We start from the raw sequence: 15,238 nt of genomic DNA on the forward strand, positions 1-15,238 counted from the left end.
AAAAAAAAGAAGTAAAGGCATCCAAATCAGAAAGGAAGAAGTAAAACTATCCTCATTCACAGAGGATATGATCCTATACATACAGAACCCCAAAGATTCCACAAGAAAACTCTTGGAACTAATAGATTCAGCAGAGTAGCAGGATACAAGATCAACATACAAAAATCAGTTGGATTCCTATACACCAACAAGAGAACTTCAAAAAGGAAATCAGGAAAAAATACCATTTATAATAGTCCCAAAAAAGATAAAATTCTTAGAAATAAATCTAACTAGGGATGTAAAAGACCTATACAAAGAATACAAAACACTATTTCAAGAAACCATAAATGGAAAAATAACATAAATGGAAAAATATACCATGCTTACAGATAGGAAGACTCAACATTGTGAAAATGTCAATTCTACCCAGAGCGATCTACAGATATAATGCAATCTTGATCCAAATACCAACAGCATTCTTTTATGTGATGGAAAAACTAATCACCAGCTTTATATGGAAAGGAAAGGGGCCCCAGATAAGCAAAGCATTACTCAAGAAGAAGAAGAAAGTAGGAGGCCTCTCACTATCTGATCTCAGAACCTACTATACAGTCATGGTAGTCAAAACAGCCTGGTACTGGTACAACGACAGACATGTAGACCAATGGAACAGAATCCAAACAGAGATGTAAACCCATTCACCTAATTGTCAGCTGATCTATGACAAAGGACCAAAGTCCATTAAATGGGGAAAGGACAGTCTTTTTAACAAATGATGCCTGCAAACTGGATGTCCATCTGTAAAAGAAACAAAACACGACCCATACCTCACACCATACACAAAAACTAACTCAAAATGGATCAAAGACTTAAATATAAAACCTAAAACAATAAAGATCATGGAAAAAAAAATAGGGACAATGCTAGGGGCCCTAATACATGGTGTAAATAGAATACAAACCATAACTAACAGTGCACAAACATCAGAAGATAAACTAGATAACTGGGAGCTCCTAAAGAAGTTAAACGTTTATGCTCATCAAAAGACTTTACCAGAAGAGTAAAAAGAGAACCTACAGACTGGAAAAAAAATTTGGGGTATGACATATCCAACAAAGGTCTAATCTCTAAAATCTATAAAATACTTCAACACTTCAACAACAAAAAGACAAATAATCCAATTAAAAAATGAGCAAAGGATGTGAACAGACATTTCTCCAAAGTAGACATTCGTGGCTAACAGACGGGAGAGGCAATGCTTGCGATCATTAGCCATTAGAGAAATGCAAATCAAAACTACAATGAGATTCCATCTCACCCCAACATTACTGGCACTGATAAAAAAAAAACAAAATAACAAATGTTGAAGAGGTTGTGGAGAGATTGGTACTCTTATGCACTGCTGGCGGGAATGTAAAATGATACAACTACTATGGAAAATGATATGATGCCTCCTTCAAAAGCTAGAAATAAAAATACCATATGACCCAGCAATCCCACTCTTAGCAATATATCCTAGAAAAATAAGAGCCATCACATGAATAGACATATGCACACCCATGTTCATTGCAGCGTTAGTCACAAGAGCAAAAAGATGGAAACAACCTAAGTCCAAATCAACAGCTCAATGGATAAACTACTTATGGTACATACACACAATGGAATACTATACAAAGATAAAGAAAAATGATGAAACCTTGAAACATCTCATGACATGGATGAATGTGGAAGGCATTATGCTGAGTGAAATAAATCAATCATGAAAGGACAAATATTGTATAAGATCACTATTATAAAAACCCAAGGAAAGGTTTACACACTGAAAAAACAGCGTTTGATGGGAATGAGGGAGGGGAAGGTTGGGGAGGGGAAATCACTAACTAGAATCACTAACTAGAGGGGAAATCACTAACTAGACAAGTGTTGACTTTGGTGAAGGGAAAGACAACATACATTATTGGGGAAGTCAGCAGAACTTGAACAAGACAAAGCCATAGAAGCTTCCAAGACACATCCAAACACCTTGAGGGACTGAGTTACTAGGGCTGAGGGCTGGGGATCATTGTCTCAGGGGACACCTAGGTTCATAAAGAAAATGTTTTATATCCTACTTTGGTGAATAGCATCTGGGGTCTTAAAAGCTTGCGAGTGGCTATCTAAGAGACATCTATTGGTTCCATCTCGTCTGGAGCAAAGGAAAGTGAAGAAAACCAAAGACCCAAGGGAAATATTAGTCCAAAGGACTAATGGACCACATGAACCACAACCTCTACCAGCCTGAGCCTAGAAGAATTAGATGGTACCCGGCTACCACCACTGACTGCTCTGACAGGGATCACATTAGAGGGTCCTGGACAGAGCAGAAAAAAAATGTAGAACAAAGTTCAAATTCACAAAAAAAGACCAGAGTTACTGGTCTAACAGAGACTGGAAGAACCCCCGAGACTATGGCCCCCAGACATCCTACTATCCTGAACGGAAGCCACTCCCGAAATCCATCTTTCAGCCAAAGACTAGACAGGCCTATAAAACAAACAATAACATGTGAGGAACGTGCTTCTTAGTTCCATCAAGTATCCGGGACCAAATGGGAAATACCTGTCCAAATCAAAGGCAAGAAGGCAGGAAGGAACAGGAAAACTGGACAAATGGACACAGAGAACCCAGGGTGGAAAGGGAAATGGGGAGAGCACTGACACATTGCAGCGATTGCAACCAATGTCACAAAACAATTTGCGTATACATTTTTGAATGGAAAACTAATTTGTGCTGTAAACTTTCACCTGAAACAATAAAATTTTAAAAAAAGAAGTTACTATATGCAGAAAAATATTCTATGCAGAATTTTAACACTTATCCTTAGACCTCTGAGAGATAATATGTGTGTTGTTGTTGTTAGGTGCTGTGGAGTCAGTTCCAGCTCATTAGAGACACTGTGTACAACAGAAGGAAACACGGCCTGGTGCTGTGCCATCCTCACAATCGTTGTTATGTTTGAGCCCATTGTTGCAGCCACTGTGTCAAACCATCCTGTTGAGAGTCTTCCTCTTTTTTGCTGACCCTCTACTTTACCAAGCATGATGTCCTTCTCCAGGGACTGGTTCCTCCTGACAACATGTCCAAAGTACATGAGAAGAAGTCTCATCATCCTCCCTTCCAAGGAGTATTCTGGCTGTACTTCTTCCAAGACAGATTTGTTTGTTCTTCTGGCAGTCCATGGTATATTCAATATTCTTCGACAATACCATAATTCAAATGTATCCATCATCCTCGATCTTCCTTATTCGTTGTTCAGCTTTTGCATGTATATGAGGTGATTGAGAATACCATGGCTTGGGTCAGACACACCTTAGACCTCAAAGTGACATCTTTGCTTTTTAACACTTTAAAGGAGTCTTTTGTAGCAGATTTTCTCATTGCAATAATGTGTTTACCTGGAATATATTAGTTATAAAGCCGGTGTGTGTGTATGTCTGAGTGTAGGGTGCATGCCCATGTCATTTATAAGACATCTGAAGAATAAATTATTGTGGGTTAGAGTAGCCAGATTCCTTCTTTTGACTTGCCTATATTTGGCATATGAAATTGGATCTACAGTTCTATAAAGATGACCAATAGATCATCTTAAGCATATTACACTAAAAATAGTTACCTATCTCCTGATGAGAAGAGAACCAAGTGTGCTGGATAATTCTTAAAGCTTGTGAATCAGTAGGAAAAGGGGGTGGGAGGGGAGTCAAGAGGTGCTCTAGAACTTAGATTCCAGTTGACTACTTAGTTTCATAGGACAATAAACAATAGGTGATATTTTGTGTGAAGTTGATCTAATTATTAGCTACATCCCAATTATTCAGATCTAACTGAATTATATAATAACTACAGTGTCTCAGTCTTAATTTATCAGCATTAATAGCATCAACTCCAATTCAAGAAAAGTCAAAATCATCCCGAAAAGACAGCAAGAAGAGAACTTGTCCTGCTTTTAAGGAACCAAGTGACTTGGATGATGGGCAAGAGAGCTTGGAAGTAAAATCCATGGCGGGAGATAAAGTGAATGGTAATACTTTATTCTGAATTAGTGTCAAGAATCTCTCTCTCTGTTTTAGTTTTATTTGTCAGCAGGCCAGTAAGTTCTTATCTTTGAGAATTCAGAAAGGCTACAATGCCGGGTTTCTCCTAAGAAAGATGGGTTTTCCTTAATTGTCCCCTAACTTGAGGCCATATATCAATGTTTTACAGACCTGTCTTTCTAGTTTTGGGCTCACAACCTGCCTTCCTTCGCTGTCACTAAAGTTCCTCACTTCCTGGACTGTTGTGTTGTCAGTCTGGGTAATGAGCACAACAGAAGAGACAAAAGGCAGTCCGGGTTAGCTTCAGAGAGCTTTTTAGGGGGTTTGATGAGGGAGGAGTCCCTGCATGGTGCAAGGGTTAATGAGCTCGGCCGCAAACTGAAAGGTCGAAGGTTCAAGTCCACCCAAAGGTGCCTCAGAAGAAAGGCCTGGCAATGTACTTCTGAAAAGTTAGCCATTGAAAACCCTATGGATCCCAGTTCTACTCTGACACACATGGGTTCACCATGAGTAGGAATCGACTGGATAGCAACTAGTGTGGATGGGGGAGGAGAGAGAGATTTTGGGTCAGCTGATATGTATGTGAGATAAAGAGATAAGGGAGATGGGTATGGGGGTTTTAAGAAAAGTTTCTGGACATCATGAATGGGCTTTCCCTTTGTTGTTTTTGAAAGACGTGAGTAAAGATTGAAAATGCCTTGCAAATATTTTTGGCTAATACAACAAGTGTTTCTTTGAATTGGACTCCCCACAAAGGCTGGTTTCAAGGTGGGGCCAAAACAATCATGCTTTATGAGGGTTATACTAGCAATGGGCATCTTTGTGTATACCTGTGTCTGTGTATACCTGTAGGGTAAACTCCTAGGAGTGGAATTGCTAAACCAAAGGATAAATGCATTTAAAAAGTAGAAAGATGTTGTCACGATTATTTTTAAAAAGTGGTGTATCAACTTATGCTCCTAATTTGAGAGCCTCCCAAAGCCAATCCAACACTTGGTATTATCCATCATTTTGTACTTGATAATACCATCATAAAAATGGTATTTGCATTTCTTTAAGGTGGATCCTTAGCAAACTAAATGTCCATCAATGGGCAATGGCTAAGAAGGTAATGAAAACAACCATCTTACGGACTACTATACAATAGCTAAAAATTGTCTAATGAGGATCCGAGGTGACTTGGAAAGAGATACAGAATATATTATGAAAGGAAAACAAAACAAAACAAAACAAAAACCAAGTTAGTAAAAATGTACTCATCACAATTCTTTTTTAATAAAAGGACAAAGCTCTGTGTTTTATGTATGTAATATGTATGTATTAGCAGACTTTCTTCTGGGATTGGAAGAGTGGGGAAGATTTTGACATCTTAATTTCATTCAGTTTTATATGTTTTTAATATTATTTAATTAACAAATAAAGCAAAGGCCAGGGGGGACAATTGAAGTTTTATGTCATCCTAGTATGCCGATACACAAACATTCTTGAGATAAAATCTATCTGGTCAAGGACAATTAGATGTTTAATACAGTGCTGAATTTTATTTGTTGGTTATAGATTGGGGTAGTTTGGCATAGACTTTTAATTGCTAGGTCAGATGAGGCAAACTACTTTGATTTTCCATGGCTCAGTTACCTCTTTTATAAAATGAGGATAATGTTTTCATGGAGATAATGTATCTGTGAGGTATTATAAGGATCGAAAAGCCCAAGTAGGAGAAACAGAATAGGTTTGCTCGCCTGTAAAGACATCTTTGTTAACTGGAGGGTCTTAGGCACCTTGGAGGTATTGCCCATAATCTAATAAGCTGCTTTCTAAAGAAATAGGCCAGAGCTTGTACATTCAAGTGAGTATCTTGTTCTCATCTGTGGCATTTCAAAATATTTTGGGAGCCCCTTTTTCAAAACTGCCTTTTAGTCATTCATTACTCAGGAGTGACACACTCAAAGCAGCTTTGGTTTTTGGAAACATCCAAAGATCATTTGAAGTCAAATTTGATTAATAAGGTGGAGATCAAACTCTGCAATACAATTTTTGTTTAAAAAGACTATGTTAGAGCTATGCTTTGAAGGGTAGCTTTATTCCTGTAGGAGACAGATGAGACCTGACTCTGCCCACATGTGGCTTATAATTGCTTAGGGTTGGGGACAGATAATTAAGCATAATTATAATACAATGTGATAAGGAGTATGACAGAAAATTTATGTGTTAGTTGAGCAGAAGACATTTTATTTATTTATTTTTTATTGTACTTTAGATGAAGGTTTACAGAACAAATAGTTTCTCATTAAACAGTCAGTACACATAGTGTTTTATGACATTGGTCAACAACCCCACGACATGTCAACACTCTCCCTTCTTGACCTTGGAGGACCTTTTTTTTTGGTGAAAATATACATAGCCAAAGATACACCATTTCAAAAATTTCTACATGTGCAATTCAGTGACATCGATCACATTCTTCCAGTTGTGCTGCTATTCTCACTATTCTTTTCCAAATTATTCCGTCACAATTATCTGCAGAAGACATTTTAAAGAGAAAGATGAGCAAGAGAAAAATATTACAAGGCATCCTTCTCTATGATCATTCACGTAGAGATTCAGAAATCAAAAGCCCAAATCCTATATCTGGTATCCACAGGTATCCTCTATTGAAACTAAATATTAAAACATCTTATCTCATGCATAGACACATTTGGGAAATATAGTCCATTAGGAAACTGACGAGCTTGGCAACAGGAATTTATCATTAGGCTTTTGCTGAGCTCCTTCCTTCTGGTCAAACTACTGTAAAAACACAAGCACTTTGTGAGTTATTGTTTTTAACCAGGTTATATGTCACAATTCTGTTATCCTAATTGTGATCATTATTTTGTGAAAATGATTTTAATAAGCATCACATTCTCAAGAAAAAAAAAAGGTAGATATGTTACTATAAATTCTTAAGACCTATTCTGAGTGAATCATAAAGGAGGTATAAAGGTCATTTCTACAGGGAAGTTTCAAAAATGTGTGAAGCATTGCGATAACACACGTTGCCGTCAAAACATGCACATCTAGAGGCTAATACACACTTGTATATAAAAGTACCAGTGTATTTCTTTAAACCTGTTTGGTTAAATGTCATCATTTCTGGACATGGGGGCATTTGCCCACAGATGGCATGCCCCTTGGGCAGCAGAGACCTCAATTCGCATAGCGTTAGAATGGGTTTAACTTTCATGCAGAAGTACTTAATCTTTTTCTTAGAAGCTGACTTGTTTTTGTCTCCTTCTTTTGTAAAAGCAGATGATGTGGGAAAAGTACAAAAACAAAGACAACTGGAAACTCCTGTAGAATCACTCTCTTGCCCAAGGAAAAAAGGCTGGCATACCCCCATGTCACCTGACCAGTTCCTCCTAACTGTCAACGCCCTGCAGCAGGCCCACAATTCAGGGACATTTGCCTATCCCAGGAGGCCCCAAACTCAAGTCCTTGATGCCTGGGGACCTTCGATCTCCCACCCAAGGAAGGTCCTGAGTTTCAAAGGAAAATCACTCCAGCATGCAGTTGATGGGTTAAGGCTCATCAGCTCCACCACAGAAGTGAAACAAACCACCATTCCTCTTGAAATCCAGAAACTGCAGCCCAACCTGAAGAATTCTTTGCATAGTCCCAGACTCCAGTCCACCATACCCCCGCCCATGATTATCCGCTCCAGGCTCTCTGGTAGCGTCAAAGGTGAAGAAAAAGTGACCAGTTCTCCTGAAGGGGCAGTGCGCAGTGCTGGCCACTTAACCAGCATGCACATCATTAGACCCAACCGCATGGTCGCTCCGAGAGTGGGCACGACGACCCTGTCTCTCAAGAAAGAACGGCCTCACTTCTACACAGCCCTCAATCCCTTTAGAGTGAACACAGGCTTCATGTTGTTGACCGTGAAGGAGGAGAAAGAGTACGGGGAGGCCAAGAGGAAGGAATATCAGGCCAGTGAGTCCACTAGGGTAGCCGATCCAGAAAAAGCCACCAAAACTGCCTGGCTCAGGAAGATCAAAGGCCTGCCTATAGATAATTTCACGAAGCAAGGGAAAACAGCGGCCCCTGAACTTGGGGAAAACACATTTATCTGAACCAGGCTTGGGAAATTACATTGTCTTACAATAAACACAAAACCAAGTGGATGTTGGGGATTGGCCTTTTGCTTTGTTTGGATGTTCCCTGGAAATTATTGGAGAACTCCTAATTATCTTCCCATGAGCCTAAGAATTGATATTATCAAAGTGAGAAAACAGAAGGAGGCTGGGAGAGATTGGCATCTGTACTTTCATTGAAAACCATTCAGTGAAACTTAGGGAAGCCTAATTTCAGTGAGAGGGAAGAAAGGGAGGGAGAGGTGGTGATTAGAAGTTAGATATCACTCATCATTACCAATTTAGCACTATCATTCTGTTCCAGCAAATCAAGTGATAAACTTAGATCAGAATTAGGCATTGGAATTGCCTAGTATTTTTGCATGGAATTTTGATGAAGCTTGGTAAGTTCAGTTAAGAATCTTAAAAAGAAGGCCTCAACGAGTTTGACCTGTTGTATTTGAAAAAGTTTTGTGTTCTTTTCTTTCTCAGGGCTAACTCCTATGGAAAAGAATTGAACATATTCATCCTTTTTACAAAAAGAGGATGGATGCATTGAGGTTTCTATTCAAACCTTTAGAGGAGTGGTGTGAGGGACCAGGTAGGTAATTTAGGGGAGTGAAGCCTGCTCCTGGGGTTATGGCCCATTGGAGAGCTCATACGCCATCCAAAGGGAGGATAGCTCCTACTCAGGGGCTCAGCATTGCCAGGTCTTTTGCTTCTTTAAGCGAAGCCAGAAACCCAGGTTTTTCTGTGAAGTACCCTGATTTTTTAAAGGGTTGTAATGAACTTAAACAGAATGCAAATAAAAAACAAAAATATATTAAAACAAAAAACCAAAACCACAGCACTGGGTGTATGGGCCCCAGAAGTCATGGAGTGGTCAGCCTAGGTCCTGTAGCCACTTGTTCGCAACCTCGGCTCTTCCCAGGTGCAGGGAATGCAATCGCCTTGCCAAGACCTCTCGCCTTTGAGAAACATGTTTTGTTTTTTTGCCCCCCCTTCATTCCTAGGATATGAGATTTAAAATATTAACTGATAAACAGCCATGGAAAATTGTGATTTTAATGAAAATAATTTTTAAGAAAACGTGTTAATCCACACTATTCCACAAGTCTTACAAACAGCAGTTGGAGGTAGTCTAGGCAGATAGGATATTATTATCATCAAAGACAACCTGTTGCTGTCCAGTCAATTCCAACTCACAGCGACCCTATAGGACAGAGCAGAACTGCCCCATAGAGTTTCCAAGGAGCACCTAGTGGATTCAAACTGCCGACCCTTTGGTTAGCAGCCGTAGCACTTAACCACTACGTCACCAGGGTTTCCGAAGATAACTTAGTGCCTCTGAATCTCAGCTCCTTCATCTGGCAAGATCACACCATTAGCGGCAGGTGAAGGTTGGACTTAAAGCAGTAACGTCTCATTTACCGGGTAGTCACCCAATGCTACGAGTCGGAATCCACTCGATGGCAGATTATTTTTTTCTTTCTGGTACTTTATGTGATAGATACCATTATTATCTTTCCTTTACAATTGAGGAAAGAGAAGTACATAGAGGTTATATACCTGGTAAGAGAGGACCTGGGTCCAAACTCAAATGCTTAAGCTCCAGAGGCCAAGGACTCAACCTATAATTCGCAGTTTCCTGGCATCCAAGGCTATTTCCCTCTCAATTAATATTCTCCATTGTTTAGTCCTCTCTCCCTGTTCTTAATGACTTTTTATCCCTAGGTAGAAGCAGATTGGAGCCCTGGTGGTGTAGTGGTTAAGTGACATGCCTGCTAACCAAAAGGTCAGCAGTTCAAACCCACCACCCGCTCCTTGAAAACCCTATGGGGCAGTTCTAGTCTGTCCTATAGAGTCGCAGTGAGTCGGAATCGACCTGAATGCAACCGGTTTAGGAGCAAATTTTCTTTTTTTTAATTGCTTCTAAAACTTTTAAGTACAAAAGGAATACTGCGGAGGAATATATGTCGTTGCAAAACATTCCACCAAAGTAGATGTATAAAATAATAGCAATCAACAGTGCTCCGTAACAAACCACGAAGCTCTTCCCCAGGCCAGATTTCTGCACTTCATCACTTCTGTCTGGACCTGCCCCGGCCGTGTGCAAGTCCCGCGCACCCGACCCCGCGCGCGCGCGCGCCGCCGCCGCCTCGCACCCCTCGCTCCCTGCCCCGGCGCGGAGTTGCTCTTCCAGAGCGGCGCCTCCCAGAGAAAGTGGAGAAAGGGTGGGGCTTGTACTTTGCCCCGTGCTGGCCTGTGCGTAGGAGACTGCGTCCGTTCCACAGCCGGGCCTCGGCGGCGGCGCGCTGACGTGGCTGCCCGGAACTGGGGCTGGCGTAGCGCCGCCATGTTGCAGCAGGTGAGGGCTGTGCGCCGTGGGCTTTGGGGCCTGGGTTGCAGGGTGGTTTGAGCGCGAGTCGGCGTCCTGTGCCGTTGGGCCCGCGACGCGGCCCGCCGCCTGAGCTCGAGGAGGTGCGGCCTGGGCGTGGGGAGGGCCCGGGAGACTGTGGGCAATTGTCTGGTGGGGGACAAGTGCGGCAGTGAAGAAGAGCGGACCCGTGTGGGGAGTGACCTGGGCTGAGCTGAGGAGGGACAGCTTTTCGCGGAGAGCCCCGGCGTAGGAGGGGCACACTGTAAACTAAACAAATAGTGAGCGCTGGAACGACTGCGTGCTGAAACGCTCTCGTGGGTGAAGTTGCGGGTGTTTTGTTTGTTCACCCTTTCGCAGGTGGGTGGGGTGAGGAGGAGTGGACTGCGGGCCTCCCGCAGGTCTTTGCCAGGCCCCTAGGGATGCGCGGCGAGCGTTGCATTCGAGTTTTCCCTTCCCAGACTGGCATTGATGATGATTAATGGTCCACTTCGATGATTATGTTTGTGTCCTTAAACTTAACTGTAGTTCGCATGTTTACGGCCAGAGATTAATGAGGGTAATTTAATAATCTTTTCCTTTAAAAATTTTTTTACTGATTATAGTGCACTTTCAGTTACACTGTCTAAAATGTTTCATTTCACAATTCATTGAGGGATTACTGTGACTCACCTGCTCTACACTCTGGGATACAGCTGTGAACTAGAGAGACATGTTTGTTACCCTGAATTGTGGGAGGCTGGAGAGACATAATGAAACATGAGTTAGAACATGTCCCTCCTCTGCTCAGAACCCTCTCATGGTTTTCCCTCTCAACATTTTTTTAAAAGAAGTTCTTTGTCCAAAACTAAAGTCCCTCAGCCCTCCCCATCTCAGTAAATTTAACTCCAGGAGTGCAGATCCATTTGTCTTTTGTTTCTGGCTGTACCACTTATAGCAGTGCCTGGCACATAGTAGGCACTCCTTACTTTATGGAATAAATGAGAAGAAGCTAATCTTTCGTATATCGGGGTAAAAGATAAGAGGCTTCTAGGCAGAATGAATTACACGTTCGAAAGACCCAGTGGGGCAAAAGTTAAGGAATTTAGAACCTGGCATGTTAAGGATCTTAGTCTGGCAGGAGCTTAGCTAATGAAGGTGAGTGGCCTGGGATAAGGTGAAGGAGGTGGGAGGAGCCAGATCCTTAGAGGTCTTTTCAGTCAAAGCACTGTGGGTTTTAAGCAGGAGAATGATATGATCTAATGTAAAATGTCATCCTGGCTACTGGATGGGGATTGATTGGACTGTTGGGTTCAAGAGTGGAAGACCTCAGTTTTTATTCCATAGCATCATTCAGTGGTTCTCAGCCTTGTCTGCACACTTGGGATGCTTTAAAAAATCAGGTGCCCAAGCTGCATTCCAGATCAATTGTATCAGAGCCTCTGGAGGTGGGACCCAGGCATCGGTTTTGTCTTGTTTGACATCCTTTTTTTTTAGCCCCAGCTAATTCCAGTCTCATAGATCTGAATTTTACCTTTTCAGCTTTAGCTCCTACTCCACTTTTCACTTAACTACGTGGGCTGCTTGGCCATTCCTTATACTTACTTTGTGTGTTCCCACTCCTGTGCTTTTGAAAACATACCTAGTTGAAGGACTAGAGTGAGTAGGAGACCCTGGTCTATTAAACTCCCCTCCTGGAAGCTCCTTTTGAGCTGCCTAATAAAAACAATCCTTTTCCTCTCTGTGCTGGTATTTGCACTTACATTTCTCCTGGCACTGATCACACACAGTCTGCCCTGTATTACAGGTAATTGCCTCCTTTGTTTATGCACTCCTGTTTTCAACAAATATTGCACTGCTTGGTCAGGTGCTCTGCTAGGATCCATGCTAGGGTGCTGGTCTTGCTAGTCAGGTGCTAGAAGTTAGTACATTGTAAAGACAGTTTTTCCCTCTAGTAGCTTACAGTCTAGAAGGGAATAGAGGGAGGTCACACTTCGTAATGAGAATACCCTGAGATAATTGTTCAAATGGAGATTTTGTCTGAGTACTGTGGGAACATGAGGAAAGGTGTGCCTGGGCATTTCAGGGAAAGTTTCACAGCTATTTCAGTATTTGAGCTGAAATTAGAAAGATCATTTGGTGTTTGCTTGGTGTGAGTGAGGTAGGGGTTAGAGAAGGGAAGAGCTTTCTGGGTAGAGACAGCATGTTAGAGACAGATAGAAAAGACTAGTGTTAAATTCAGAGTACATGTAACAGTTTTGCTGAAGTGTCAAGTGTGAGAGAGTGTCAGAAGGTAAGTAGGCAGAGACCAAGTTATGAAATCTCATAGGCTGTATGTGCAGTAGTTAAATTTTACCCTGTGCTGTAGGGAAGCCATTGAAAAATTTGAGTTGGGGAGTGACACAGTATGATTTCCATGTTAAGACGATTATTATGTGGATGATGTGGAGGAGAGACGAGAGTTGAAGGGGTTTGAGACTAGGAGAAAGGCAGGAGGCTGGTAAATGGCTGGCGCTGGTCAAGCGAGAAGGAGCAGTTTCACTGTTGGGGTTGAGGCTGAAGGTGAACTACAGTGAACTGAGGAGAGAACGTCTCTTGGAAGCCTGGCTGGGAAGGGAAGGAATGCTGTGGGTTGGTAGCCAGAAGGGAGATTCAGGATCAGGGCTTTTAAAAAATATTTTTTGACCAGTAATGACACTCAAGTTCGTATGCTGATTTGACAGATCCAATAGAAAGACTTGAAAATACAAGAAAGAGTAAATAAAGGGAAAATTGGTGGAACAAGCCCCTGAGGAGGCAGGAAAAGAAGGGATCCCAAAGACAAAGAGTTGGCTTAGCCTTGAATAGGAAGAGAAAGTTGTGAGATGAGGTCATGGAAGCAAGGATGCAGTCATCCGTGATGGCCTCAGTTTTCTCTATGACTTGAGAGGTGGCAGCTGAGCACAAATGTAAGTTTGCGTGAGCATCATCTACATCCCTGAGTGGTTTTCTCTTAGGGCTCGGCCCCCTGGTGGGGATGGAGATAGCAGACACTAGATTACCATGTGGGGTTCTTGCTGTATGATGGCAGCAGAATGGAGTGGGAAGGCCGCTGTCAGTGTTCTTTCCCTAGGTTGGGAATTCCTGATGGCTGTGACCACATCGCAGTCTCATCTTCCTTTTGACTAGCCTGCTGCCTTGCAGGTATTTGGCATGGAAATCCTGAATTTCATTATGCTTCATGGATGTTTAATTTTCCTTTTAGGACAGTAATGATGACACTGAAGATGTTTCACTGTTTGATGCGGAAGAGGAGACAACTAATAGACCCACAAAATCCAAAATCAGGTATGTAGATCAGTTAAAAGACGTTTCTGTTGTTAGTGTGCAGGGTTGTTCTGTCCATAGACTGATGAGAGACGATGAAATTCAAGGCTTACAATGTGCTTGTGAGTGCTGTGCATTGCCAGTTGATCTTCAGTCTGAGACGCAGATGACTTTTCAGATTCTCCTTGGGTATGTGAAAATCTAGTACAGCACAGGTCTACTCTGAAACACGTGGGGTTGCCATGAGTTGGAATCGATTCAGTGACAACTGGTTTCTGGTTTTTATATCTGGCATAAGTAGCCCTGGTTGCACAGTGGTTAAAGCAATTGACTGCTAACTGGAAGGTCGGCGGTTCAAAATCATCAGTGGCTCTGCGGGAGAAAGATGTGGCAGTCTGCTTCTGTAGAGATTTACAGCCTTGGAAGCCCTTTGAGGTCCCTGTGAGTTGGAATCAACTCGACAGCAGTGGGTTTGAGTTTTGTTCTTTGGTTATATGGAAATTTATTTAATACTGATTTTTCAAATCAGCAAATCCTACTATTTGAATGTCTGCTATGTATCTAATTCTGTGTTAGCTACTATTTACTGAGAATAGTAGCACCATTTCCTTAATTTTTGTAGTTACATTACATTTTGATTTATTGTACAAATTTCAGAATTGTATTTTTAGTATAAACTGACATGAAAATATCAAGCCAGACATACCAGATGCTTTCTGTTCCAAATTCAGTCCTCTGTAAAGAAAGTCACTTAATATAATAAAACTTTATCTGAACCTTGGCAACAGTTATGCTAAGTGAAGAAGCCAGTCACAAAAGGCCAAACATTGTTTGATTCCATTTCTGTGAAATGTCCAGAATAGGCAAATCCACAGAGATGGGAAGTAGTTACCTAGGACTGAGATGATGAGGATTGGAGAACAATGGGGAGTAACTGCTGACAGGTATAGGGTTTCTTTTACCCTTTTTTTTTTTGACCCAGGGTTTCTTTTTCATCATTAGGGTGATGAAAATGTTCTAAAATTGATTGTAGTGATGTTTACAAACTCTGTGAACATACTAAAAACCATTGAATTGTACAATTTAAATTGATGAATCGTAGGGCATGTGAATTATATCTCAATAAAACTGTCAAAAAACAAAAAACAAAAACTGAACACTCTAGCCGGTGGTTACTTACAGTTTCTGAGGACTTAGAGTTCTTTTGGCATGATTTTTTTTTTTTATTGTACTTCAGGTGAAGGCTTACAGAACAAATAGTTTCTCATGAAACACTAGTACACATACTGTTTTATGACGTTGGTTAACAACCCCACAACGTGTCAACCCTCTAACTTCTCAACCTTTTTTTTGGTGAAAATACACATAGCCAAAGATACACCATTTCAAAAATTTCTACATGCACAGTTCAGTGA

At 41.4% G+C, this 15,238-nt stretch overlaps 2 protein-coding genes across 5 annotated transcripts in view; both read left to right on the plus strand.

The window, feature by feature from the left end:
- LOC101348432 (F-box/WD repeat-containing protein 10) overlaps positions 1-8,551 on the plus strand; it is a 105,560-nt gene extending 97,009 nt beyond the window's left edge. The window contains exons 20-21 of the mRNA XM_023730982.1: positions 3,887-4,039; positions 7,338-8,551. Coding sequence (XP_023586750.1) covers positions 3,887-4,039; positions 7,338-8,161 — 977 coding nt within the window. The 3' untranslated portion in view covers positions 8,162-8,551. The remainder of the gene's footprint in view (positions 1-3,886; positions 4,040-7,337) is intronic.
- A 1,846-nt stretch (positions 8,552-10,397) lies between these two features.
- Positions 10,398-15,238, plus strand: part of TVP23C (trans-golgi network vesicle protein 23 homolog C) — a 31,212-nt gene continuing 26,371 nt past the window's right edge. For 2 of the 4 annotated variants that reach the window (XR_002824042.1, XR_002824043.1), the window contains exons 1-2: positions 10,398-10,529; positions 13,762-13,844. Coding sequence is in view for 1 of the 4 variants with exons in the window: in NM_001281940.1 (NP_001268869.1) it covers positions 10,518-10,529; positions 13,762-13,844 (95 nt within the window). In the remaining 3 variants the exon portion in view is untranslated. Of the gene's footprint in view, positions 10,530-12,364; positions 13,466-13,761; positions 13,845-15,238 lie in introns of those variants that run through there. The other 2 variants (NM_001281940.1, XM_023730980.1) reach the window with 2 other exon arrangements.

The sequence above is a fragment of the Trichechus manatus genome, unplaced genomic scaffold, assembly GCF_000243295.1.
Source record: "Trichechus manatus latirostris isolate Lorelei unplaced genomic scaffold, TriManLat1.0 scaffold00040, whole genome shotgun sequence".
NCBI classification, from domain to species: Eukaryota; Metazoa; Chordata; class Mammalia; order Sirenia; family Trichechidae; genus Trichechus; species Trichechus manatus.